Below are 25,470 nucleotides of genomic sequence, written 5' to 3'. Positions count from 1 at the left end.
GAATGTAAAAATCATTGAGGTGGAAAGTGACTTTTGAAAGAAGAGGACAGCTGTTTTGTCTGTCCAGGGGCAGGGTGTTGATATGAAGGAGGCTGAACAAGTTGAACTGGAAGACCAACATAGAGGCTGCTGCAGAAAGTGGAAAAAGTAGGATCTACTGCTTATAAAAAAAGCTGAGATCCTTCAGCGTGTGCAGCAAAATGATGATTTTGATCAGTCAGTTGTCGTGTGCAGGGTGCTTTGCTGTGGTCTGATGGGGGAGCAGCATTAGAGCAGCCTGATTAGGAAGACTGGCTCCATGAATCTGGCTTCAAACTTCAAACTGAAGTTGTGGAGAGGATAAATTGTTATTCATCAAAATCCTGACCACCCTCTGCATCATTTACCGGACAGTCAGCAGAAAACCTTCTCTAGCAGGCTGATTCAGCTCCAGTTCCACAAGGACAGATACAGGAAATGTTTCATACCACATCAGCCTCCATTATATGTCTGTCTCGCAGACAGATATCTATCTGCAGGATAATATTATGATTATCGTCATTTTGTGCAGTAGATATTATTTGTCATCATTTCAACTGCTGTAATAAAGATTGACCTAAATATGGTGTAAGTAAAGTATTTCTCCTCGTATTATCTTCTCATCTACTGCACAAAATTAGCTCTGATGACTCAAGTTGCCTACAAGTAGTCTCACTGCTTGTGCAACCCCCACCACACACACGTACTTAATAATACTAATACAATCCACACCAAATCACCAATACAATTTTACAGTTACATTTAAACTTTTAAGTGTCTTCACTGGATCGTCTGACACCCAACCCGAGTTCAAGAGTTCAGGACACCCGCTTTTTCTCACAAATTTCCATTCTTGGCACACAGATCACGCAGTTTCGTCATTTCCTTTTCTGTTTTGTGATTGGAGGAATTTCTGACGTTATCATTGCCTCTTACGGGTGGTCTCTCATCCCTGCTGCTGATCCTTACTGATGTCCCATCATCTTTCCATTATGCTGAATGTTAATCATATGCACAATTGTAGCTTAAATGAGTGTTAGAAATGTAAAGACAAACAGGTGTTTCCGCACTCTGTCTGAAAACCGTAGTGTTTAGCATCCAGTGTCTTTTTAAAATCTCTTATCTCCAGATTTCGTGGTAGAGCTCAATGGAAGTTGCTCACTGCGTCTTGTACAGTGAATCATGCACTGAATCATGCCGCTGCAAATTAAAGTGCGCCAGCTCATCCCGTTCAAGCAACAGGATATTTTTTTATTGCAGGAGTAGGCTCTCCGCTGGAATATTATAGAAACTCCAAAGTTCATCAGAGGGAGAGAGAAAGAGAGCGCTGAGGAGAAAGTGGAGGGAAGGAAGCAGACGTTTTTCTTCGCAATCCCAACCTCTGCCCCTACAATCCTTTTCTAATTTTCACCGGGAATACACACTGGAATACGAGGATTTTCTTCCAGATGCACCTCTACATCAATGGCAAGTATGAAATCGTCTACTTTCTCTCGCACTTAAGCCTAACTTATTTTTTTAAACCGTTTAACTTTTTACTTTTTTTAAGACGACCGAGAAAAGCATTTTGTAGCACGACTATTCTTAGAAACTATACATGTTTGAGGCGGTGCTGTAAACCTAAACGTTTCCTGCTGCGGCTCAACAGGTGGTTCTTTGACGCCGACTAGTATATACGAGAGCCATTTTTCAGTTTAATAGACGTTAGGTCTCACGGTTCATCAGTGTTATTATGAGATTAGACAGATAACCATATTGTGCAATTAGTACCGGATAAATCACCCTTTCCTTTTTTCTGTGACAAGAAGTGCGTTGCTCAAATGCAGAAAACGCGCAACAGGTTTATTTATGCCTTCTGTGAATTTCGTCAGCAATGAAGGTCCTAAATATTTGTGTTGTGGGGGCAGTTGTTGTATAAACAGGGGCTGTATACAGAGAGACGTGATTTGCAGTTATAGATAATGAGTCAGACTCAGGCAGAGATAATAAAAAAAAGCTTGCGAAATCATTCAAGTCACTCGAATGTATTCAATTAAATCACGTAACAAGAAGCTCACAATATGCCAGATAAGCTGTAAATGCAGTTATATGCATGCTCGCTTTTCCCCATTTTTCTGTATAGCTAGCAATTGGCCAGTGCGTTTTCTTGGTAATTTCTGTCTTAAAACTGCTTTTTCTCCTCTTGAGATATTACCCTGTCTGTGTTTGCGCTTGAGGAAATCATGTATAGACATACCCTGAAGGCATAACACTTTAATTAAATCCACTTTATCCACCCAGCATCCACACCAAAGCTCCACAGTTCATTTATTTGGAATCTAGATTTCTATTTTTTCTTGTAATAATTGTTCCAGTGTCGACTCATTTTAATATCAAATCATCAGTATGAGTCAATTTTCAGTGGACAACATCACTAAAACTTTCCAGCCCCCACTACTGTTATTTAACCAATAAGATAAGTAGCCCACTAAAGGTTTTTTTTATGTGTGTCATCTTTGAGACACGTACACAGATAGATTCCAGCACCGAAAGAGGAAGACCACATAGAAAGAGTGAAAGAAGATATAATTAGGGTTGGTGTGACAGAGGAGGGATGTTAAGGATAGGATGTGGTGGAGGCTGATGACCCCTAAAGGACCAGCCGAAAGAAAGAAAAAATTAATATGTAGCTTTTGTTTTGTTTTCCCTGTACAGTACAATTCGATTTAAGTGAAATTACATGATGATATTGCCAAAATCACACAGATTAAATCATGTATTAGCATGGGAGTGCAGGGACCGCTGAAAAAAGCAAAATCTTTTATTTCACACCTTAATCACAGAAAGACAAAGAGAAATGTCACCTGCATCCATAGCAACAGGTTTATTTGTCTACTTTCTTAAAAATCAATATCCCAAACAGTTCAGATAAGTGCTTTTCCAGTACCATATTGATATGCTTTAATAAGTCATGCTGTGCTTTTCACATTCAAACGTAGTATCAAGCGTAGTGTTGAATAGGCTTTTATCAATCCAAAGGTTCCATCATACAGCGCTGGCAGCATATTCACGGCTCCTTTCCGCCTATGACACAGTTTGTCTACTGTGTTGTTGAAGGGATTCGCCGCCCTCCCCTTGCGTAAGTGTGAAAGAAAGCCAGCTGGACAGTGAAAGAGATGGAATAAGGGAGGTTTTAGACTAATAATAATTCAAACCCAAACTGCAAAGGTGGAAAGATTACAGGAAATGTTTATCTGTGTGTTGAAATATTGCATCATGACTGTATCTTCTTCACCTTATCTTTCTTCGGGTGGTTTTCTTAAGCTTTCCTGTGGTTATGTTTCAGTCATCTTCTTTGAATAATGATTTGTGTTTTTATTTTCAAGAGTAAAAGTGTTTAAAAACTCACAGTTAACTTTCAAATGTCTTGTACCTCTCTTCACGACTACACAGACACAGACCGGTTCTTGGAAAGAGGCGTTTATTACTTGGGCTTTCTCTCCTCTTTAGTTACACCGTCGTCAATATGCCGTGAGAACTGGTTATATGAGTGAACAGTGCAAGCACATTAGCAACTTTACAGTACACATATTTAGTTCAAAAGTTAAACATAAACACTTCAAAAAAATGACAAAAACCTTGTTCACCGCTTGTCCTGAAAAGAGGTCTTTAAGTCTTTGTGTTGTTTTGGTTTCAATAAACCTTTAGCTTAGCAGCGCTTCATGAGAGACATCTGCTCACCTGCAGTCCATGAAAAGTCTTGTATACTCTCGCTAAGGTTCTTCTCGTGCAACATTAGCTCTTACACTTTTCAAGTGAAGACATTTTTTAACCCTAAATTATATTCATGAAATTATGTAATCCATTATAAATCAATCATCCACATCATGAACTCTATACAGAACATTGTTTAACAGCATTTACATGTCTAATCTTGCCTACTTTTTGTGTTTTCCAGATGCTGTTACTTGGGGTTTACAACAAAATGGACCGTAGACTGTGGATAAACTGACCAGGGCTAGTGAAGGAATACACATTTTCCAGAGTGAAAATCAGCTTGTCATTATCCATTGAGTGTAAACACACTGATTAAAACCTGCCGTTCCACACATGTCATGGTGTTTAGTTAAACAAGCACTGGATGAAAGCTTTCCAAAATGTGACAGGATCTAGAGGTGTCCATCTCACCTAACATGATGGAATCTAGTCTGTCACCTTCAGCAGACCCTCTACGCCACAATGCCAGCAGCTATGTAAACTTCAGCAACAACAGCTGGAGTGGACTCCGTGATGGTGACTCATTGAGGAACAATCAAACCCTGACCTTCCATGATCGCATCAACAACGCCCTGCTGGGAGTTTTTCTGGGATTTCTTTCCCTTCTCACGATCATAATGAACCTGCTCGTACTGTATGCTGTGAAGAAAGAGAAGAGCCTCCACACTGTAGGGAACCTCTATATTGTTAGCCTCTCTGTGGCGGATCTCATTGTAGGGACCACGGTCATGCCTTTGAACTTGGTATATTTGCTGGAGGATGAATGGAAGCTGGGGCGGGCTGTCTGCCAGTTTTGGCTGATTATGGACTACGTGGCAAGCACAGCCTCAATTTTCAGCTTATTTATCCTCTGTTTGGATCGGTACCGCTCAGTGAGACAGCCGCTTAAGTACCTAAAATATCGAACACGGGGAAAAGCCAGTGTGATGATTTCTGGAGCCTGGCTGCTGTCCATGATGTGGGTTATTCCTATTTTAGGATGGAGGTCTTTCACACACGTGGACCTCAAACCTGAAGAGGAAAATAAGTGTGACACAGATTTTCGTTTTGTCACGTGGTTTAAGGTCATTACCGCAGTCTTCAACTTCTACGTACCCTCTGTTTTGATGTTGTGGTTTTACACATATATCTATTTGGCAGTAAGACAACATCTACGGGACAGAGAGAGAATCATTCATCCAACTGATTCATTTGGAGAAAACGACAATGGACAAAATCTTCAAACCCCTGTGAAAAATGACTCCAAGTCACCTAAGAGGGAAAGTGAGGTTTTAATGAAAGGATCCAAAACAGAAAAACTGCTAGACCAGAATACTCTCGAACAGACAGATCCCCTTGAAGACGCTGATAAAAACAGTAAAACTGCTCTATCAAGAGCGCACAGAAAAATTGGTGTAAAGTGCCAGCAGACGTCATTGCTTGCCATGACAACAAAAGGTCTCAGAAGGGCACGAAAGACTAAAGGTGCTCTTTGTCTCCTGAGGAGAAGCAGCCAGACTGCGAGGTTCCCCAGAGCCAGCCATCGGCACCACAGGACGTGATTTGCTCAGGTGGAAATAATGAGAACAAACTTCAAGCGTCTTTAAACGAATTCCATGTGACAGTGCCAAACCCAGTGAGCGGAGTCTGCGATACCAACAAGGTATCAGACGTGCAGAGATACACATCTGTGCTCAGCAACAACTACGACCCCAGCCAAGCTCTACCTTGGGCCGAGGAAGCAATAGAAGATGCCAAATTAGACGCGGATAATGAAATTACTCTGAGACAGGCGTGGCAAAAGTTCATTGACCAATCACGCCATCGCATCCACAGTCTGAGGATCCACAAAGAGCACAAAGCAGCCAAGCAGCTGGGCTTCATAATTGCCGCTTTCTTATTGTGTTGGATACCATACTTCATAGCTTTCATGGTCATGGCCTTCTGTAGAGAGTGCGTCCACCATGACCTGCACATGTTCACCATATGGCTGGGTTACATCAACTCTACTCTAAACCCTTTTATATACCCGCTCTGCAATGGAAACTTTAAACGGGTCTTTAAAAATATTCTTAACATTCCTTTGTGACTGTAAATGAGCAGAACACAATCGCAGGCGTCTAAATGTTGAGACAACAGCAGAATTAGCAAAAAGAAAAAGTGTCTCATCAAGCATTGACCAAAAAAGTGTGCTATTCCTTTTATGTTCCGCATTTTATTTTTATAAACACCAATTCTTTGGACTCAAGACTCAAGCTGAGGATAATATGTCAGTTTAATGTTATTTATTTTGTTTATGTTACACTAATTATAATAGTAATTATAATAATAATAACAGACTGTCACAGAAGAATTTGAGCTTTGATTTTTGTTATAGCTGGCATCAAGAATTTGAAGGAAAAACTATGTAAAAATTGTATTTTGAAAAAAATGTTTTTAATTGATTTTCTGTGCTAGGAATATACCATATGACACATAATGTGAAATATGATTAATATTGTTTAAAAAAAAGAACAAGGAGAAGATTTTCTTTGAAAATGACAACCACATTGTGAGTCATTCTCCTTATTATTTAAACAGAGTAGGAGACTTTAGATGCATCTTGGTGCTTGGTACTAGTGATCGAGGAAGGGCTGAATTATGATACCGCCTGTCTTTATTTTTTTATGTTTTTTTTAATTAAGAATGGCAACTCTAAACAAGCACATTCAGTCACCTACACTAACTTGAAGAAAACCTCTGATCTTGTTCTACCTGGTCGTGCTTTGTCATCTATTTCCTGCCATTAAGTCTAATAGGTTAATATATTGAATTGAAAGCCTTTATTGTCATTATACATAGTATAACGAAATTGGAAATATATGAGCAAAAACCTGATTATGAAGACAAAACTACTACCAGAACAAACTATTTGTCACAGGGTTCTTTCGAACTGCAGAAAGGTTTTGTTTCTCTCCCTGATGGGAATAAGTTGCTTATCTGTTATAAGGTGTAGCAAGTCGCTACACGTCATTAGCCAAAGAGTGTCGAAAATGATTAAAAAATGCTGCAGCACACTATAAATCTGAGACTTCTTTAATGGATTTGTGTCAGTATTTTGTAACAAACGCATTCAAGTGCATCCAGGCTATACACAGAGCTTCATGGTGCAACTCTTTCTCCCAGTAACTCCGTGTTAGCTATGCTAGCAACTTCCTTGTAAAAAGAAAATAAGGATAAATGGAATTAAGGACATTTCCTTACACTGTTACGTTTTGCACAGTTTCACTTCATATTTTAGGGGGGGCAGGGACAAAGAACTGAATTTCATATTTTAATATGTGAATCATAGTGTCTGAAATAATGTTGTAATGAGCGTGGCAACGTTGTGAGTCACTGTGCAGCCAAATCAAACAAATCAGAGGAGACTGAAATTGAGCTGGAAGAGGTGATGATGGGAAGGCGGATGTGTGTGACTGCACAGAGTACACTTCTCATTAAAAACAAGACAAAAGGGAAGAAAATTTCATTTTATATGCTGTTTCTCTGTTGCTTGAAAAGGTTCTGCAAAGAGCTTCCCCTGAGGTAACTCTTTGTAATGAATATTATGTCCCACTCAATGTTTTGCTGTTTGTGTGTTTTTTTTTTGTTGTTGTTTTTTAAAGTAGTTTGGATACTTTTATGTCAAAGTGAAGTTGCTGCCTATGCGCTTTTAATGCCTGGTGTCTCATGTTGAGGGCAAAGGTTTTGAATAATGCTTATAATGATCACCAGAGTATGATTAAAACCTGTGGGTGTACAGTGTTCTGGTTTATATTCTGTTTTTTGTTATTGGTGTCTTGTAAGCCTATTTAGGCTGGCATATTATTTCATGCATGATACAGTAATGAAATAAAATCTAAGTCAATCTGAAAGAAAAAAAAAGAATTGATGACATTCAATGTCTTGTTTATGATGTACACCTAAAACTAAAAATAAAACTTTCTAATGTGCTAGTCCTTCGAGCCTCACGTCATTAACACTATTAGCTTCAAACTGTTTTTCTAATTTTATTTTGTCATTAGTTTGAGGTGCTGACTTTGGCAAGAACATTTATGTGAAATGCTGAACACATGACCTAATTAACCTGGGACAAAACCCAATGCCCATGCTGCAGCAAGATTCCATCAAATGTACCCATTGGTCACTTTATTAAGTACACCTGTTCAACTACAGCTTTTCAAACCGATGATCTGAATGGGGAAGAAAGGTTATTTAAGTGACCTTCAATGCGGCATGGTTGTTGGTGACAGACAAGCTGAGTGTTTCAGAAACTGTTGATCTGCTGAGAGTTTCCCACACAGCCATCTCTAGGGTTTACAGAGAACGGTTCGAAAAAGAGAAAATATCCAGCAAAAGGCAGTTCTCTGGAAGAAAATGCCAGGTTGTTTTCACAGATCGCGGTGAATAGCCAGACTGCAGCAGTAACTTAGATAATCATTTGTTACAACCAAGGTATGCAGAAAAGCATCTCTGATTGTACAACATGTTGAATCTTGAAGCAGATGGGCTACAGCAGTAAAAGACCACAACAGGCGCCAGTGCTTTCAGCTAAGAACAGGAAACTGAGCTACAGTTCACAAAGGTTCATCTATAATGGACAAGCGGAGACTGGAAAAACACTGGCTACTCTGATGAGTCTCAGTTTCTCCTGCAATGTTGAGATAGTTTACCTAATTTTGCCTAAACAAGATGATAGATAGAGCCATCCTGCCTTGTATGAGTGATTCAACCTGCTGGTGATGTAATGATGAAGGGATATTTTTTTTTGGCACAGTTTAGGTCCTGTAGTACCAAGTGAAGATCATTTAAATGAGCATGAGACATTTTCAACAATATGCCAATGTCCCTCATCCCCTCTCTCTTAATAACCCAGCACGGTCATTATTCATGAGTTTCTATGGCGTGTCTCTCAGGTTACTTGTGCTAAAATAAGAACTGTTTTTCATTTAATCTGTATAAACTGGAATGGACTCCATGGTGCAGATCTGAAAATCTCAATTCAGTTTTACCTTATAGTTTACTGTAATAAACCAGTTTGTGTTGAAGGTCTGAATCAGAAAAACATACACACACTTTCATCAAAAATTGAAACCTGGAGCAGTCTTATCCAAGCAAAAAAAAAAAACTGAACAAAAAAAAATAAATTAAATTATTAATAATAACACATATATCTCACCTTACAATGATTAAACCATGAGCTGTTGAAGGGGGAAATATCAACCTGTAGGAGCAGGAGCAGTTTTATATCAGTCAAGGTTTTTTTTAAAGATTAGTTAAGAGCAACACAACTCGACAGTCTGCATCTGCATGAGCATCATTGTGAGATGTTTCCTTGTTTCATTAAACCAGTTAACACAGCTCACACAATGTCCCTGAACTTACCCCGTTGAAGATTTCCACTGTACACATGTACTCCATCTAACAAACGGAGTACTTTCAAAGCATTTTATGCTTTCGTTGAACCGCTAGTCTCATCTGCTACTTCAAAGTGTTCTTGTGTTTAAATGATAAGGTACAAGGAAACCTTGATCACTTGTACTTTCGTTCCTGTGTTGTCCTTCAGGAAGGATTCAAGAGCTCAGTGGCTTATACATGTGGTAATAGCTGTTCCATGTAGAACAAGCTATTTTAAAAAGGGGGATGCTATTATTACATGCTGTCCTTCACAGTGCAGGGGCTACCACTGGATACTGTGGTTGTCATCCAGGAAAATACAAATACAAAGAGGTGACACTTTGTGGGCTTCATATTATCTTAGAGGGATTTTCTCAGTTTGTTTTAGCCTCCTGGCCAAAACATGACATCTTTTAATTTATATCGTGCGTTTTTGTACAGCAGCACAGTTTTGCTACGGTCCCTAACCCTGTTTCCGTACGGTCCGCCGTTCACATACAGATAATTTCTGGTGAAAACTGAAGTCATAATTGAGCCCAAAAGTAGGAGCAGAAGTAGCTTTACCGGTTTCACCACTATTATGTTGCGTTTGTAATTTCACAAGCTAAAACCGGCGGTACATTCATTACAAACGCTTCAGCCTCTGTAGCAGTCTCCGAAATGAAAAGAAACGGCGCCTACAGGTTTTTGTCTGTTTTCTCCTGCTTTATCGTCTGCGCGTTCTTGTTTATGTTTTGGTTCTTTGTATTTTACTCAATGGTGCTTGCACCATAAAGACAAGAAACCGTAGCAAGTAAGCTAAAGCTTACCCACACTGCACTGCTTTGTTTACAAGACTCGCGATCACATGATCTCCTTCACCAGGAAGTAAGGTTTTATGGTAAGTGCACAAGTCCTGTTACACGTTAACGTATAAACATGTATGTATCTGTCTGAAGCGGACATAAATTGTCTGTGTTGTGATGCAGGGATGTCTTATTTTATGATTTATTTCCATGAGAATTTTCGTCGCGTTAAAAAGCGCTTGAAGTGCTAAAGCTGCTGGGTTTCATTGTGTGGTCTCTGTTGAGCTGACTTTACTTCTCAGCAAGAGAAAACAGTTAAAGACACGAAAAAAAGTAAACGTAGAATTTAATCATTAACATGCCAAGACTGACAGCCATTAAATGCTTAGTGTCGAAGGTTTGGTGCTCATTATTTAACCAGAGTTTAGGCTGTCTTTGCAGCTGAGCTGGTCACAAATATTTTAAAATCCTTTATCCTTTATCTTTTCATGGATTATGCACGTGGATGGGATACAGGAAAAGAAACACGAATCCTCTTTTTTTCTTTTTTAAATGTCCAGTTTATTGTTCATGTAGCTTGCCATCACATATGGGGTTATTTGTGACAGATATACAGTACCACGAGTTAAAGAGAATTTTTATAAGATGGGACTGAGACCATCCACACATCATAGCGTCTTGTATGGTTTGAAGATTGTGGTGCTGACAAAAAGACGGTTGAGCAAAGTGGTTGAGCTGAAAATGTTAAAATCTTGTTGGGATTGACCAAGGTGGACACGGTTAGAAATCAGTGTATCAGAAGTTTAACGGTGTGGAGGTAAAGTTAGAGAGCCAAGGCTGAGATGGTTTGGACCTGCACAATAGTAATAGAGGATGGACAAAGGATGTTGAATATAGAGATGCCAGGGAGGAGGAAAAGACGAAGACCTCAGAGAAGATTCACTGATGAAGTGAACAACTGGGACAACAAATCAGCCCTGGCATATTTGGTCCAGGCGGCTGACTATGATCAATGAATGAATGAATGAATGAATGAATGAATAAATAAATATTTATTCTTTTTTTTAACCACGTTGGTACACTTGTTGTTGGGTTAGGAAGTCTTTGTTGTGCTTTAGTGCAGCATGGCACAGTTAAAAGCTACACTTTAGCTATTAGCAGTGGCTTTTGGTCATTTTACATTTTAGATGGTGGGTTATTTTACTTGAATGTCTCCCTTGATAATCATGTCCTTCCATTTATTTCCTTACCATATTATTTACACCTTCCTCGCTCTCTTGTTGGAACTGCTCTCCCTCCTCCTTCATTTCTCCATGGCTAGTGCTGGAAACAGGAGCAGTACTGTGACTGTGAGAGCTTTATAGTAGTGGTTGCTGGTACTACTGTTGGCAGTGCAGTTGCTAATATGTATATAAACATTTTGCTGCATATATGCCTAGTTTCTTTTTCTTTTTCTCTCTTGGCTTTTCACTGACACCTTTTTTGTGCTTTTGTTAGTCCATCTGTGTCTGTAGGAGAGATGGTTGCATTAAAAGATTATATTGGTCTATCCAGGGTTACTAATAAAAATTGTCCACTGGACTAAAATGGTAAATGGCCTGTATTTGTATAGCGCTTTACTTAGTCCCTAAGGACCCCAAAGTGCTTTACACTACTAGTGTCAGTGTTTGTAGTGCTAGTGAACCATGGCAGGTGGCCTGTATGATTATAGCAACAAAGAAAAAAAAAAATTGACCCACCAGGAAAATGCCTAATATGCATTACCAGTCCAGCCCTAGTAATGAAGGAGGATTTACAAAGGGTTGGTGTGACTGAGTCGAATGCTAGGGACAGGGTGAGAAGGAGGCAGATGATCTGCTGTGGTGACCCCTAAAGGGAGCAGCTGAAAGAAGAAAAAGACAACTGACAATAGTGTGATTTTTTTTTTTTTTCCTTCATTTGCATGTGTGGCAGATACTTTCACATATCAAAAGCACATATAGTTACAACTCTGATATCTTGGGCGATGTACTCATCGAGTAATTTTAAACCTGGCTGAGTAATAAGCTTACTCAAATCAAATTCTTCACTGGGTTGTCAATTAAACATTGGCATTGGAAATTTAGGGCTCAGCAGATAATGAACTGATTATTATGTGATCAGCAGGAGCTCCTGATTGAGGTATCCACTAATCACAGGGCTCTACCAACATGTGAGTGATTTTGGGCAAGACATTGAACCCCAAGTTACTCCTGATGGGCAGGCCAGCTCCTTGCAAGGGAGTTTTCCCATAATTGTTGTGCAAGTGTGAACTGGTAATTGAGGCACTCCAAAGTAATAAAACAGTATACAAGTGCAGCTTTTATTCTGTGCTTTTATTCAGACTGTTTACTTTAACAGTGCGAGAGTTACTTTTACTACTCTTTGTGTATCTAAGTCATAAGTTATTATAGTGCCTGCAAGTGTTTCATAGCCGTCTGCTGTTTTATTTCACAGCTTGTTGAACGTGGCGCCCTGTGAAGTGTAATGGCATCTGACATCAGTGAGGCATCGCCGTCCACTGCAGAACTTAAGCTGCAGTTTGCTCCTTTCAGCAGCGCTCTGGAAGCAGGCTTTTGGCATGAGCTTACTCAGAAGAAACTCAATGACTACAGATTGGATGAGAGTCCCAAATGTATCAAAGGATACTATTACAATGGTGAGTATTCTGATGGCGTGGTTTCAATAAAAGATCAGTTCAATTCGATTGTATTCATATAGCGCTACATTATAACAAGTTGCCTCAAGGCACTTTATATTGTAAGATAAAGACCCTACAATAATAGAAAGAAACCCAGACAATCAAACTGCCCCCTATGATGAAGTACATGGCGCCAGTGGGAAGGAAAAACTCCCTTTTAACAGGAAGAAACCTGCAGCAGGACCAGGCTCAGGGAGGGACAGCTATCTGCCATTACTGGTTGAGGGTGATGGGAGGAAGACAGAATAAGCAACACACTCACTCACTGCCAAATGCAGTTTTCCCACTTGATTGACAGATCTCTATTTTCTATTACCAATGTGGCTGATCGACTTTCATGTCTGATAGGTGATCCTCTTGGTTTGCCTACCCGTCTAACTTTGGAGTACAGCGCATTTGATGTGTAAGTATAAGGTATTATGTTGTGTAAAGAAGCATTATACTTCTGCTAAGTTTTTCTGCTGCCATTGAGTCTTGTGATGCACAGTGTCATTGTAAACAAAGCCAAAATAAAAGCATAGCATAGACTGTTGGGGTCACACTGCAGGGCAGGTGGGAGGACAGTGTGGACCCCTAAATTGATACCATCTACTAAAAATCTTGGACGAGTTTGAATCTCGGTGACCTCCACCTGAAGATTAGAGGTCAAGTTTTCTGAAAATCTTGTGAATGCCATAATGCAAGAAGGAAGTCACCCAGGATGTTTAGACTTATTCCATAGGTGCAGCTACAGTGAGGCAGAGGGGAAGCACTGAAAGCTGCCAGTATTTTTAAATGGGCTCTGAACAGTTACAAAAAGCCTGTGTGTCTAAAGAAAAAAAAAATAATTTCGTGGCCTTCATCCGATTGTGCAGTTGTCACAGAGATATTTTGTGTATGTACTTCTATATAGGGAAAAATTAACTTTTATATAGCCCACTGGTTTCTGGTGGTCAGTATGTTTACACTGTGAACATACAGTTTAATGAAAAATGTGTTGGTTTTTTGCTGTTAGTGATGGTTCAACTCCCGCTCGTTGCTGCCCAGCTTTGGGAATGCTGTACAACACCAACACTCTTGATGCCTTTAAGACTACTGATAAGAAGGCTCTGTTGGAGAAAGAAGCCAAGGAGGTAAGAGACATCCAGTGGCAATTTGTTTTGACATCAAAAACATGTTGAAAGTGGATTATCTATAAAGTAGGCATTAGAATGGTCATATTTCCCAACAGAACATTGCCTGATTAAATTATTGATTATTTTTTTCTTTTGTATTATCTCTCTTTGTTGGGTAGATTTGGGATGCTATACAGTCTGGAGCTGCACTGAAGGACCCGTCCATCCTTTGTAGATTTATTCTCCTTACCTTTGCAGTGCGTAAAAATATGATCATATATGTTTGCTTGTTCTTTTTTGCTTTTGTTTCCACATTTTTACAACTTCATGTAACCAGTTTCCTTTCATGTTTCTCTCTTGTTCTGGTTACTCTTTTTAAACAGGATTTGAAGAAGTACAATTTCTACTACTGGTTCTGCTTTCCTGCTCTCTGTTTCAAAGAGGCGATAACGCTTGTCCGACCGCCCTCCGTCCTAGATCAGGCTTTCTCTGCAAAGCAGGTTGGATTTTTAAAGATCACCATATAATTTTAGATATTACACTTTGACGTTATCCTTAAATGACCTTTTCTGAAAAAGTTAAAACTCTGCAATTACTATTAGCTATTTTATATGATGAATATAAAGTGCTATCAGTGTCTTCCACTGCTTCATCTATATAAACCAAAAGAATTTTACTGAATACTTCGGTTTTCATGCCTTTCAGGTCACTTGGTTGAAAATTGCTGCACTGACTTCAGCACTTGTGATATGTTTGATTTGCTGGATTTTTCTAACTTCTAATTTCTGTCTTAGATTGCAGCCCTGCAGGATGCTTATGATGGCCTGTGCATCAAAACAGGAGCCACTGCAGTTCCTTATTTCCTAATAAAATACACAGATGAGTCAGTTCAGATGGCCGTGCTGGGGGACTGGGAGACATTTTTCAGTGATACTAAGAAGGTTTCAAGAAGATTTTTATATTTATAAAATATAAACTTATATGTTATTATTCTGTGTGTCTGCTACTTTTTTTGCACTTAGATTAATATCATAATAGTATGATTTAAAGTACACCAAAAGTTTCCAAACCTATTTTTGTTCATTCTGTAATAGTTTAAATTGTTTGAAAAGATTCAAACAGACTCGTTTTTTAAATAAGGTTTAAAATTTATTTTGTTGTGGCTTCAAACTGGATTTCTACTGTAGTTTTATTGGCTCATCACATTTTACTAAAGTTGTCTACTGTTACACACTCACATAATAACACATATACGCATTCACACCTTGCTAATGTAAACATACCTTGTTTGTTTTCTCTAGGTTACTGTGGGTATCTATGATCCGTGTACTCTGTCCCAACATCCGGGCTGGCCTCTGAGGAATCTACTGATGCTTGTAGCTAACCAATGGTAAACTCTGTGTGTGTGTGCATGTGTGACTGTGTTTTGAGGAAGTTGTCTCAATGATGTGTGCTGTGGGTCATTAAGTAATTTGGAAAAACCTGCTGAATTTCACTATGAGTTGCACATAAATGAAAGGCTCCTCTTCCTGACTGATTTCCCAACCCTGCTGCAGTGTGAGGAAAGTAAACCTTTGTAATTTAAAAAAATTATCAATTTCAAAAAGAGAAATTTATCAGTTTAAAAATGTTTGCATCAGGAAAAAGCAATTGAAACTCTACTAAAGTTATTCTGCCCCGCTCGGACTGAAAAAGAAATATCAAGCTGCTGCTTCGTCTCAGTGGTGTTGCAAGAGTTTAGTGGGGATGTGATTAATTTGATCAATTACGTGTGCTCCTAGATGGCAGCACTTGCTTACAGAAACATGACTGTTGCTTTTAAGCTAGTCCCATTTGTCTATAAGGATATCAATTTTCCAGATAAACAAGGTTTATTTTTAAGCTCTTGCTAAACTTTAATCTTAAAATGTAAATCAGGTTGTCCAAACAGTTTATATTGATCTAATCTGCCTTGCTTGAAGAGGATGAATAATGATGTCACTGCTTGCTGATTTATTATTTTTTTCCACCTAAAAGATTTTCAAAATTATCTCCAAATTCCATCAGGAAACATTGCCGCTCTTGTTTGAACTACTTTGTGTGGATTTATTGCATTTATGTGAATCATATTTCTTTTTCTCAGTTGTATTTATTTTTTTTTACATTTTATTTATTCATTTATTTTTTTATTTTGGCATGGTGTAGTTGCTTGGTCTGGGTAAAAGACCATAGCTGGTTTGTTAACTCATGCCATACCTATCTGTGACACACAGCAGCTACTGTTTGTTCTAACCATAGGTGGTGTTGTTTTATACACATGAGGTGTCTTTGCAGAATATTGACAGATATTGTTAACTAGATTTGATCTATTAAAGGTGCTGTTATTAAACACTTTTAACGGAATATGTATATTTCTTATTCTTTTTGGTTTGAAAAGCGTTAGCAGGCTCTCTTGGGATATTCCAAAGTTGATGGAGGGTTTCTATTGCAGGATATGTCACGTAAAAGGACTGTATTGTTACATTGTTACAAGGCCACATTAAGAAAATTCTTATTAATCATTTGGTATAAAGTCAAAATATCAAGATCAAATATGAAATTCTATTTCAAGAAAAAACTTGAAATACTCTTTTGAGGAAAAAAAGTTGAAATGTGAAGATTACAGCTGTTATTTTAAGACAAAATGCCATAGCTCCTATACCCTAACGTTTAGATGAGTTAGTGAAACAAATTGATCAACCGTCTTATCATGTCTTGTGATACAAAGGACATCCTCTTTATTGCACGAGGGTGTAAACATCAGTATCATTGCATCTGTCCATTGCTGGCCTTTTCATTTTGTACAAATGCGACCAATTCTTCCAAGTCCGTGTGTTTTGTTTCTCTTGTCTTTCTACAGTTGTGGTGTGATATCACGCTGCTCTACCTGTAACAAATAGTTATTTGAGTTAGTTTTTGCCTTTCTATCAGCTAAAAGCAGTTTGGCCAATCTCCAGTATATCCAGTGAGCCCCTGCTCGCTGGATATTTTCTCTTTTTTGACCATTTTCTGTAAACCCTAGTGATAGTTGTATGGAGAAATCCCAGTCGATCATCAGTTTCTGAAATACTCAGACCAGCCTGTCTGCTACCAACAACTATGCCTTATTTTCCCCGTTTTGATGCTCAGTATAAACTTTACCAAGTCATCTTAACCACGTCTACATAAACGAACTGAGTTTCTGCAATGTGGTTGGCTGATTAAATGTTTGTGTTAAAATGCAGTTGAAGAGGTGTAGCTGATGAAGTGGGCGGTGAGTGTACAAATTTATTCATTTATGAAGGACACGTTTTTTTATGTTTTCGAAAATAGTTATCTGTAAACAACACACTTGGACATCCTCCTACATCAAGGTGCCGTTTATTTTGTGGTTAAATTAGGCTCCTTCATGAGTATATGTCACATATCATCAGGAGTGCATTTTTAAAGCAGGATATTGTGTGTTTTCATCCAATCAACCTCTTTAAGTGTTGTAGGCTGTGATTTCTGCTTGTTTTGAACACCTTGTGCTTATGCTCAGTGTCTCCAAAGCAGGTGGTTGTGCTTTATCATCTTTAAATATTCGATTATGATTTTTATTTGCTTTATACAGAAGTGGTTGATTCAACAATCAGACAATTAAAAAAATAAAATGATTCATATCCCACGGGCAATGATATATTTTAACAAGCTTAAGTAAAAAAAAAAAAGAGAGGAAAAAAGGTTGTTTTGTTTATTTATTTATTTTTTAAATTTTGTATAAATGATGCCGGTGAAAACTGCAAATCATCTGAAAGCTTTTCGGTACTTTTATTTTCAGATGGTAAATAAAGGAGTGCTTTGCAAGCTGAGAAATGAAACTAAATAGTTTTTGAGTAAAAATGTAAATATTCAGATGTAGGAGTAGATATCAAAATGAAATAACATAACCCCATACCTGATAACTTTGAGCAAGAGGAAACAATCCATCTCACACAACTGATCATGTTTTATTATGTTCTGAGACTGTCAGTGAAATTATCTCTGTATGTTTCTAATTGTGGCTTTTATATCAGTTAAGAAGTGTTGCACACTCTTATTTCAGGTATATATTGAGGAGTGTTTTGTCACAGAGCTTAGTTTTCCCTCTTTTTTTCTGGCATTTACATTTTTTTTTTCTTCTATTGTACAAAAAAGGAACTCCCACAGAGGCTTGTTTAGCAATAGTCTTCTGTGATATCAACTCGCCGTCAACAATTAAGAGTTTAGCTTGCATGCTCTGCAGGTTTTATCTTAAACAAACCTCATCAGTCCTGTGCTTGACTACATTTTTTCTCTCTGTTAAACATAAACTGTTGATACTGGCATAGATGGCTGTCCTGTCTTGCCTATTCAGTTCTTTTATCAGAGCTTGATTGTGTAACGTGACTCAGTTTTTCAGGACCATATTAGAGGAAGTGTGTTAGTACGGCTGTATAAGGTGTCAGAGTTTTATTTTGGAGCAACAGGCACGTTAACATGTATTTCACCATGATGGATGTGAGATATCTACATGTAAAATATAAATAAATAAATAAATAAATGAATGAATAAATAAATAAATAAATAAATAAATAAATAAATATACAGTGGGGCAAAAAAGTATTTAGTCAGCCACCGATTGTGCAAGTTCCCCCACTTAAAATGATGACAGAGGTCAGTAATTTGCACCAGAGGTACACTTCAACTGTGAGAGACAGAATGTGAAAAAAAAATCCATGAATTCACATGGTAGGATTTGTAAAGAATTTATTCGTAAATCAGGGTGGAAAATAAGTATTTGGTCAATAACAAAAATACAACTCAATACTTTGTAACATAACCTTTGTTGGCAATAACAGAGGTCAAACGTTTACTATAGGTCTTTACCAGGTTTGCACACACAGTAGCTGGTATTTTGGCCCATTCCTCCATGCAGATCTTCTCAAGAGCAGTGATGTTTTGGGGCTGTCGCCGAGCAACACGGACTTTCAACTCCCGCCACAGATTTTCTATGGGGTTGAGGTCTGGAGACTGGCTAGGCCACTCCAGGACTTTCAAATGCTTCTTACGGAGCCACTCCTTTGTTGCCCGGGCGGTGTGTTTTGGATCATTGTCATGTTGGAAGACCCAGCCTCGTTTCATCTTCAAAGTTCTCACTGATGGAAGGAGGTTTTGGCTCAAAATCTCACGATACTTGGCCCCATTCATTCTGTCCTTAACACGGATCAGTCGTCCTGTCCCCTTGGCAGAAAAACAGCCCCATAGCATGATGTTTCCACCCCATGCTTCACAGTAGGTATGGTGTTCTTGGGATGCAACTCAGTATTCTTCTTCCTCCAAACACGACGAGTTGAGTTTATACCAAAAAGTTCTACTTTGGTTTCATCTGACCACATGACATTCTCCCAATCCTCTGCTGTATCATCCATGTGCTCTCTGGCAAACTTCAGACGGGCCTGGACATGCACTGGCTTCAGCAGCGGAACACGTCTGGCACTGCGGGATTTGATTCCCTGCCGTTGTAGTGTGTTACTGATGGTGACCTTTGTTACTTTGGTCCCAGCTCTCTGCAGGTCATTCACCAGGTCCCCCCGTGTGGTTCTGGGATCTTTGCTCACCGTTCTCATGATCATTTTGACCCCACGGGATGAGATCTTGCGTGGAGCCCCAGATCGAGGGAGATTATCAGTGGTCTTGTATGTCTTCCATTTTCTGATGATTGCTCCCACAGTTGATTTTTTCACACCAAGCTGCTTGCCTATTGTAGATTCACTCTTCCCAGTCTGGTGCAGGTCTACAATTCTTTTCCTGGTGTCCTTCGAAAGCTCTTTGGTCTTGGCAATGGCGGAGTTTGGAGTCTGACTGGTTGAGGCTGTGGACAGGTGTCTTTTATACAGATGATGAGGTCAAACAGGTGCCATTCATACAGGTAACGAGTGGGGGACAGAAAAGCTTCTTACAGAAGACGTTACAGGTCTGTGAGAGCCAGGGATTTTCCTTGTTTGAGGTGACCAAATACTTATTTTCCACCCTGATTTACGAATAAATTCTTTACAAATCCTACCATGTGAATTCATGGATTTTTTTTTCACATTCTGTCTCTCACAGTTGAAGTGTACCTCTGGTGCAAATTACTGACCTCTGTCATCATTTTAAGTGGGGGAACTTGCACAATCGGTGGCTGACTAAATACTTTTTTGCCCCACTGTATATGAATGAATGAATGTGCTATTTTCAACATTTCACGTAGCATCTTCTGTGTGTACGTGTGCACTGCAGGGGGTCTAAGCTGGACACAGTGGAAGTGCTGTGTTTTAGGGACAGAACTCTGCAGGGAAGCCGCTCCATTCAACAGAGCGTCATCTTCCATGTCAAACTACCTGAGCTTCCCAACAACTCTGGTAATCTCTATTTCTTTCTGTGTTTCTCTTTTTATGTATGGGTGCATTTGTGCAGTTTGCATTGTGCTGCTGTGCATCTGTATATCGGTGCATTTGTATTTGTATTCACGTGAATGTGTGCATGCATTCAGATACATACACTTGTGGATATTAATACTAAATTGAACACGCATTCTTAGTTCACTTTCCACCGAGACTCACTGCTTCTTTTTCAGGACACGCTAATCTCACAAAGCGTTTCCATTATTCCTTTATCTGCTGAATAAGGGAAGAAAGTAATTTAAATGGTAATAGCAGGGTGGGAAAGCGGGTAGCTCTTTGATCTGCGAAGGTTTTTGTGGAGTTCAGACAAGGAATCTTTGTTTTCCTCAATCTACCTCTGTGGTTCATCATGTCTTTTAATTAATTTGCTAAGGATATATTCATGCAGCAAAAAATGATTCATCTACTCTGATGATTTAATATTGTTTTGAAAAGGATTAACCAATCAACCTTGGCCCAACTTTACACCGGGTTCAGCTAATCCATCTTCTAAATTCTGAAAATAGAGAGGGAGTAGACTGTATGTTTGTGAATTAACATCCACACATCTCAATTAAATAAAGGTTTTGGTGTATTAGAAGTTTCATTAAAGTTCTTCTAGCCTGAAAGTGTTTCTGTATGTATGTATGTCTGTATGATTTTTGCTTATTTTACATTGCAAGTGTGTTTTTTGTTGTTGGTTTTTTTTTTTGATAGCTTGTCCCAAGAGTGTCGGCTGGGAGAAAAATCCAAAAGGAGCCATGGGACCCAGGATGGTCAACCTCAGTGAATGCATGGACCCCAAACGGTGAAATAAATAATACAAGTATTTGAACTTCAGCAGGTTGTCTCAACCACGTCTACATGCCTAAATGCATTGAGTTGATGTCCAGTGATTGCTGATTAGATATTTGCGATAACAAACAGTTGGTGAAGTGGCTAGTGAGTGTATGTCTTCACTTGTCTTACTTAATTTTTTATAGGCTTGCAGAGTCTTCAGTAGACCTGAACCTGAAACTCATGAGATGGAGGCTGGTTCCTTCCCTGGACTTGGACAAAGTGATCAACACAAAGTGTCTCCTTCTAGGTGCTGGGACACTTGGGTGCAATGTTGCCCGGACACTCATGGTAAGGATAGAAAATCAAATCAGTGGGTAGACAGGGTGATGAAGGTATGCTAGAATTTGGATAAGTGCTCCTTGGAAAGTGTTATGGCTCTTAATTCATTAGGGTCTATGACTTGCTTAACCAGAAACCGTTACAGAAGATTTTTTTAAGCACTGATGTTAGTAAAGATGAGAAATGTTATGTTTTGATGAAGGGTAGTATTTTTTTTTAATGCTATGTTAAGGTGTAGCCGCAAGTCAGGTTACGAAACCCGTATAAAGGTTACTGCAACTTACAGCACAATCCATACAAATACTGCTAATACAACAATAATAAGCAGTAGCCCCGCTGCCATTATCAAGGCAGTTATCCTAAAAAGTGTAGATTTAACATTATTATCATATTACTGTGTGTCTCAGATTACATTTATACAAAAGTGGAAAAAAGGACTATTATTCTTCTAACTAATGTGCTACCATTACTGTTTCCACTGTTAACAGTATATACACACATACATGATGCTTGTTTGTTCAGAGTGTTTTTGGAACCACTGACTTTCACAGGAACATATTTGAAGCCTTTATTTTGTCAAAGGTCCCTTTAACAGAAGCTCATAAGCTTTGCAACAATTGCCAGCTTCACTGTTTCACTGTCACACACCTCAATTTTTTACATGTTTTAAATGTCTTTATTTGATAGTTGAGTAGTTAAGATAGACAGGAAATTGGGGAGAGAGAGGAGAGGAAAGCAGGGGTTGTAGTTGAACCTACGCTACTGCACTCCAACCATGTGGCATGTGTTCACCAGGCATATGGTTTTACAAAGATTAGAAGATGTTCGATGTTAATTATTTTTCATTCTGGGGGTGTAGGCAGCACCTCTCTATAAATAAACCTCCTCTTAAACTGATCAGCTGACACACTTTTGGTGTCTGAACATGATGTGTGCCATAAAGTTTACAGTATACTGTAAATGAGTTATCTTGAATTGCTTTTTCTAACCACTTGAAATTCTGAAACAACTTTAGCGTTTTAATTAATTTGCACTCACAGAACAGAAGCATAGACATGTCACATTATTTGTGATGATATAATCTTGTCCAATTATCAACTGGACAAAATAGATTTTCTTTCATTTTTAAAAATCCTTTCCATCCATATCAGTGACTTAAAAAACTTTTTAAAAAAGGCTTACTCAGCTTTTAATATTTTTTTCAGTGTGAAAATCAACAGCTCTGATCTGTATTTTAGCCTGCAGGTACAATCATCATCCTTGGTGCTTCACCAGTTATTTGATTGTCTTTCAGACTGAGCCTGGTGTAATGTAGAATAGAACTAAAATTATACAGTTGTTTAACCTGCACACTAATGCACCCATTATTTCAGAGTTAGATTGTAATTGCACTAAGTATTCATTTTAAATGCACACAAGGCACACCATCTCCCACTCATTGTCATTGACACTGTTTACAAAGCGCCATTTAGGTCAGTGTTCATGTCAGTAAATGGTTGATTATGGTTTTTCCATTTTTCTCCAGGGATGGGGAGTGCGACACATTACATTTGTAGACAACGCAAAGATCTCATACTCCAATCCAGTGCGGCAGCCGCTTTATGAGTTTGAGGACTGTCTTGGAGGTGGAAAGTCCAAAGCCATGGCAGCTGTTGACCGACTTACCAAAATCTTTCCCGGTGTGGTACGTCGAATAACAATGCTTAACTGTGTAATATGACGTCTGTATTTCTGCTCATATTTTAGAGTTAAAGCATGCCCTGCTTCTTGGAAGCCAATGATTACAGTCTGTCATAATCCCTGTTATTCATTTCTTCAGAAATCCTGTGATTCTGTTCTGCATATTTCAGCGTTATATTGGAATCGCACCAAGCACTCATTTGAAATGCACACAAGGCACAGTGCCTGCTAGTTACTGTCACTGATGATGCTCACAAAGTGCTGCTGAGGCCAGTGTTCATGTGATAAATGGAGGTTTAATTATCTTAAAATAACATTGAAAAAGATGAATTTGTAATCACTGTGCAACTGCACTGAATGCAATTGCCATTTTACTATTTTTAGGTTTTTAATTGTATTCCTGTTTGAGTTCTTGTAACTTAGATGTGAAGTACACAACATGGAGAATAATAAGAGTTGTTTTTTATGCATATTAATGCTGGTGGTTTCAATGCTTTGCAAATTAATGAGTGGGTTCTCTGTGGGTGGGGTTTTTGTTTCCTTTTTTTGGGGGGTGGGGGGGGGGATCTATTTTAGCAAATGAAAAGAAAAAGCAGCCATGGTTTGAAAGGGGCAGCCATTATTAAGCTACTAGAAAGTGCAAATACTGGCTGCATATTTATTACGTGAGTCACATGTGCAGTATGCATTTCAAAATGAGGTGATTCACTTGTCTGTCCTGGAATATTATGCAATGTTGGGATCAGAAGATCATGAAGCTTAAAAAAATGATTGGGCAGTTTTCCCTTTTATATGTTGGTGGCAGATTTAATCATCTCGGTATCTGACAGCTTCATTGACTCAGAGCCCATTTATAATGAATCTGTGTGTTTCTTGTGTGTGTGTGTGTGTGTGTGTGTGTGTGTGTGTGTGTGTGTGTGTGTGTGTGTTTGTTTCCATGACCAATAATACTGTTTTCACATTAGTTATAAACATTTAAGCCAAAAATGATTTCTCCTTCTGAAAACGTGACACTTCAAAGCTGGAGTGAATTGACTGAATCAATAGCAATCTAATGGACAGCAAATACAAAGCTACTGCCAGGAGATTTTGGCATAGCTTTAAAAAAGCATCCAGACAGGTTGCTTTGCACAGATAATAAAATTAGCCTCACAGCACATCTAATGCTCACAAACCAAACACGTTATCTTCACTTTTAAATCTGGAGCGAAGTCCACTTCTGGAGCCTCTAAATCATTTTTAAAGCATTTTAAGAAGACTGACTAAGAAAAGCAGTGTGTAAAATGCTTTCACACCTTCTGCTTCTTGTCAGCTTGTAAGTTTTAACTAAGCTGACCATGTGTAGGAGTCTCAAAACTTGTGTATCCCTAGCGTGCCTGTGCCTTTATCAGTCACATCTCACACAGCGACTCCCTCAGTGTTTAAACGTCTGATGTAATTTACCTTAAACTGTGTAAGATTTAAGCCTCATTGTAAAAGTATTGATTTTTCAGAGCTTGCAATCATCTCTGTAATAACGTGTCGGTGAAACGAGATACACTAGGACGGGAAAATGGTGTCACACACTAAAAGAAATGTGATGTCCTTTAAGTTGAACACACACACACACACATCTGTCATGTCATCAACTTGACATCCAGGTCTCTCGCCACCCTGGCCCACCCTTATTTTCAGTTTCTCTCTGAATGTTCTGGGAATGAAATAGAAAGTGAAAAAACTGACACGTGTAGTCATGACGTGTCGTGACACTTTGTGTTTCTACCATCAAACTAGCTGCATCCACACCTGCTCCTATTTTTAACAGTGTGAGCGTGTGCCTGCTTGGCTTCCCTCCCTGCTTGTTTTTCTGCAAACTGATGGGTGTCAGGTGCAACTGTGAAAGATGGAAAGACAAATATGAAGAGGGTGAGCTGAAAGTGCAGAAGTACTTTAATTGAACTGGGGGAATATGGTTCAAACAAGGTCACAATGTTGAAAATGTCAGGCAGATTTCTTATTTTGTATGTGGGCGAACACCTGACACAAGTCACCTGACATTTCCAGGAGCTTCTTTTTCTCGCTTAAAATTTGTTCTCATCAAAACTCGATCATCAACAGCAGCTTTCTTGGATTGTTTTATTTTTCCAGAAAGTTTTTTTTCTCACACTCAAAAAGATGTATGTCTTTCTTGGCTGTAGGTTAAGGATGTTTATAGAGGAAATTGGAATATGATTACCACCTCTGCAGCTTAGCAACACTTACGTCAGTGAAATATAAATTCAAGACTTGGTTGACAAGCTCCTACACTTACAATGTGAAGAGTGAAGGCAGAAGACCCACTGATTGAGTAAAAGTGGCATTTTTATTTTTTCATGTTCAAATCTCGCACTTCTGCTTTGCCCTTTCTGTCCTTCTATTGACTATGAAATGACTCTTGACATTTCCGTTTGCCTTGTTGTCGAGTATACACTCCCTGGAGATAAACATGGCACGAGAAGTTTGGCAGT

At 38.8% G+C, this 25,470-nt stretch overlaps 2 protein-coding genes across 2 annotated transcripts in view; both read left to right on the top strand.

Annotated features, from left to right (window-relative positions):
• The first annotated feature begins 548 nt into the window (after positions 1-548).
• hrh1 (histamine receptor H1) lies at positions 549-8,682 on the top strand. Its single transcript, XM_085160676.1, is given in 3 exon segments — positions 549-1,485; positions 3,956-5,232; positions 5,235-8,682. Coding segments are annotated over 2 exon segments (1,650 nt in total). The 5' UTR covers positions 549-1,485; positions 3,956-4,190; the 3' UTR covers positions 5,843-8,682.
• A 763-nt stretch (positions 8,683-9,445) lies between these two features.
• Positions 9,446-25,470, top strand: part of atg7 (ATG7 autophagy related 7 homolog (S. cerevisiae)) — a 61,081-nt gene continuing 45,056 nt past the window's right edge. The window contains exons 1-12 of the mRNA XM_085160675.1: positions 9,446-10,048; positions 12,429-12,630; positions 13,021-13,075; positions 13,667-13,784; positions 13,946-14,023; positions 14,150-14,266; positions 14,561-14,707; positions 15,068-15,156; positions 20,043-20,164; positions 20,903-20,993; positions 21,169-21,313; positions 22,830-22,988. Coding sequence (XP_085016801.1) covers positions 12,459-12,630; positions 13,021-13,075; positions 13,667-13,784; positions 13,946-14,023; positions 14,150-14,266; positions 14,561-14,707; positions 15,068-15,156; positions 20,043-20,164; positions 20,903-20,993; positions 21,169-21,313; positions 22,830-22,988 — 1,293 coding nt within the window. The 5' untranslated portion in view covers positions 9,446-10,048; positions 12,429-12,458. The remainder of the gene's footprint in view (positions 10,049-12,428; positions 12,631-13,020; positions 13,076-13,666; positions 13,785-13,945; positions 14,024-14,149; positions 14,267-14,560; positions 14,708-15,067; positions 15,157-20,042; positions 20,165-20,902; positions 20,994-21,168; positions 21,314-22,829; positions 22,989-25,470) is intronic.

Source organism: Neolamprologus multifasciatus, chromosome 5 (genome assembly GCF_963576455.1).
Source record: "Neolamprologus multifasciatus chromosome 5, fNeoMul1.2, whole genome shotgun sequence".
NCBI lineage: Eukaryota > Metazoa > Chordata > Actinopteri > Cichliformes > Cichlidae > Neolamprologus > Neolamprologus multifasciatus.
This window is presented reverse-complemented; position numbering and strand designations above follow the sequence as displayed.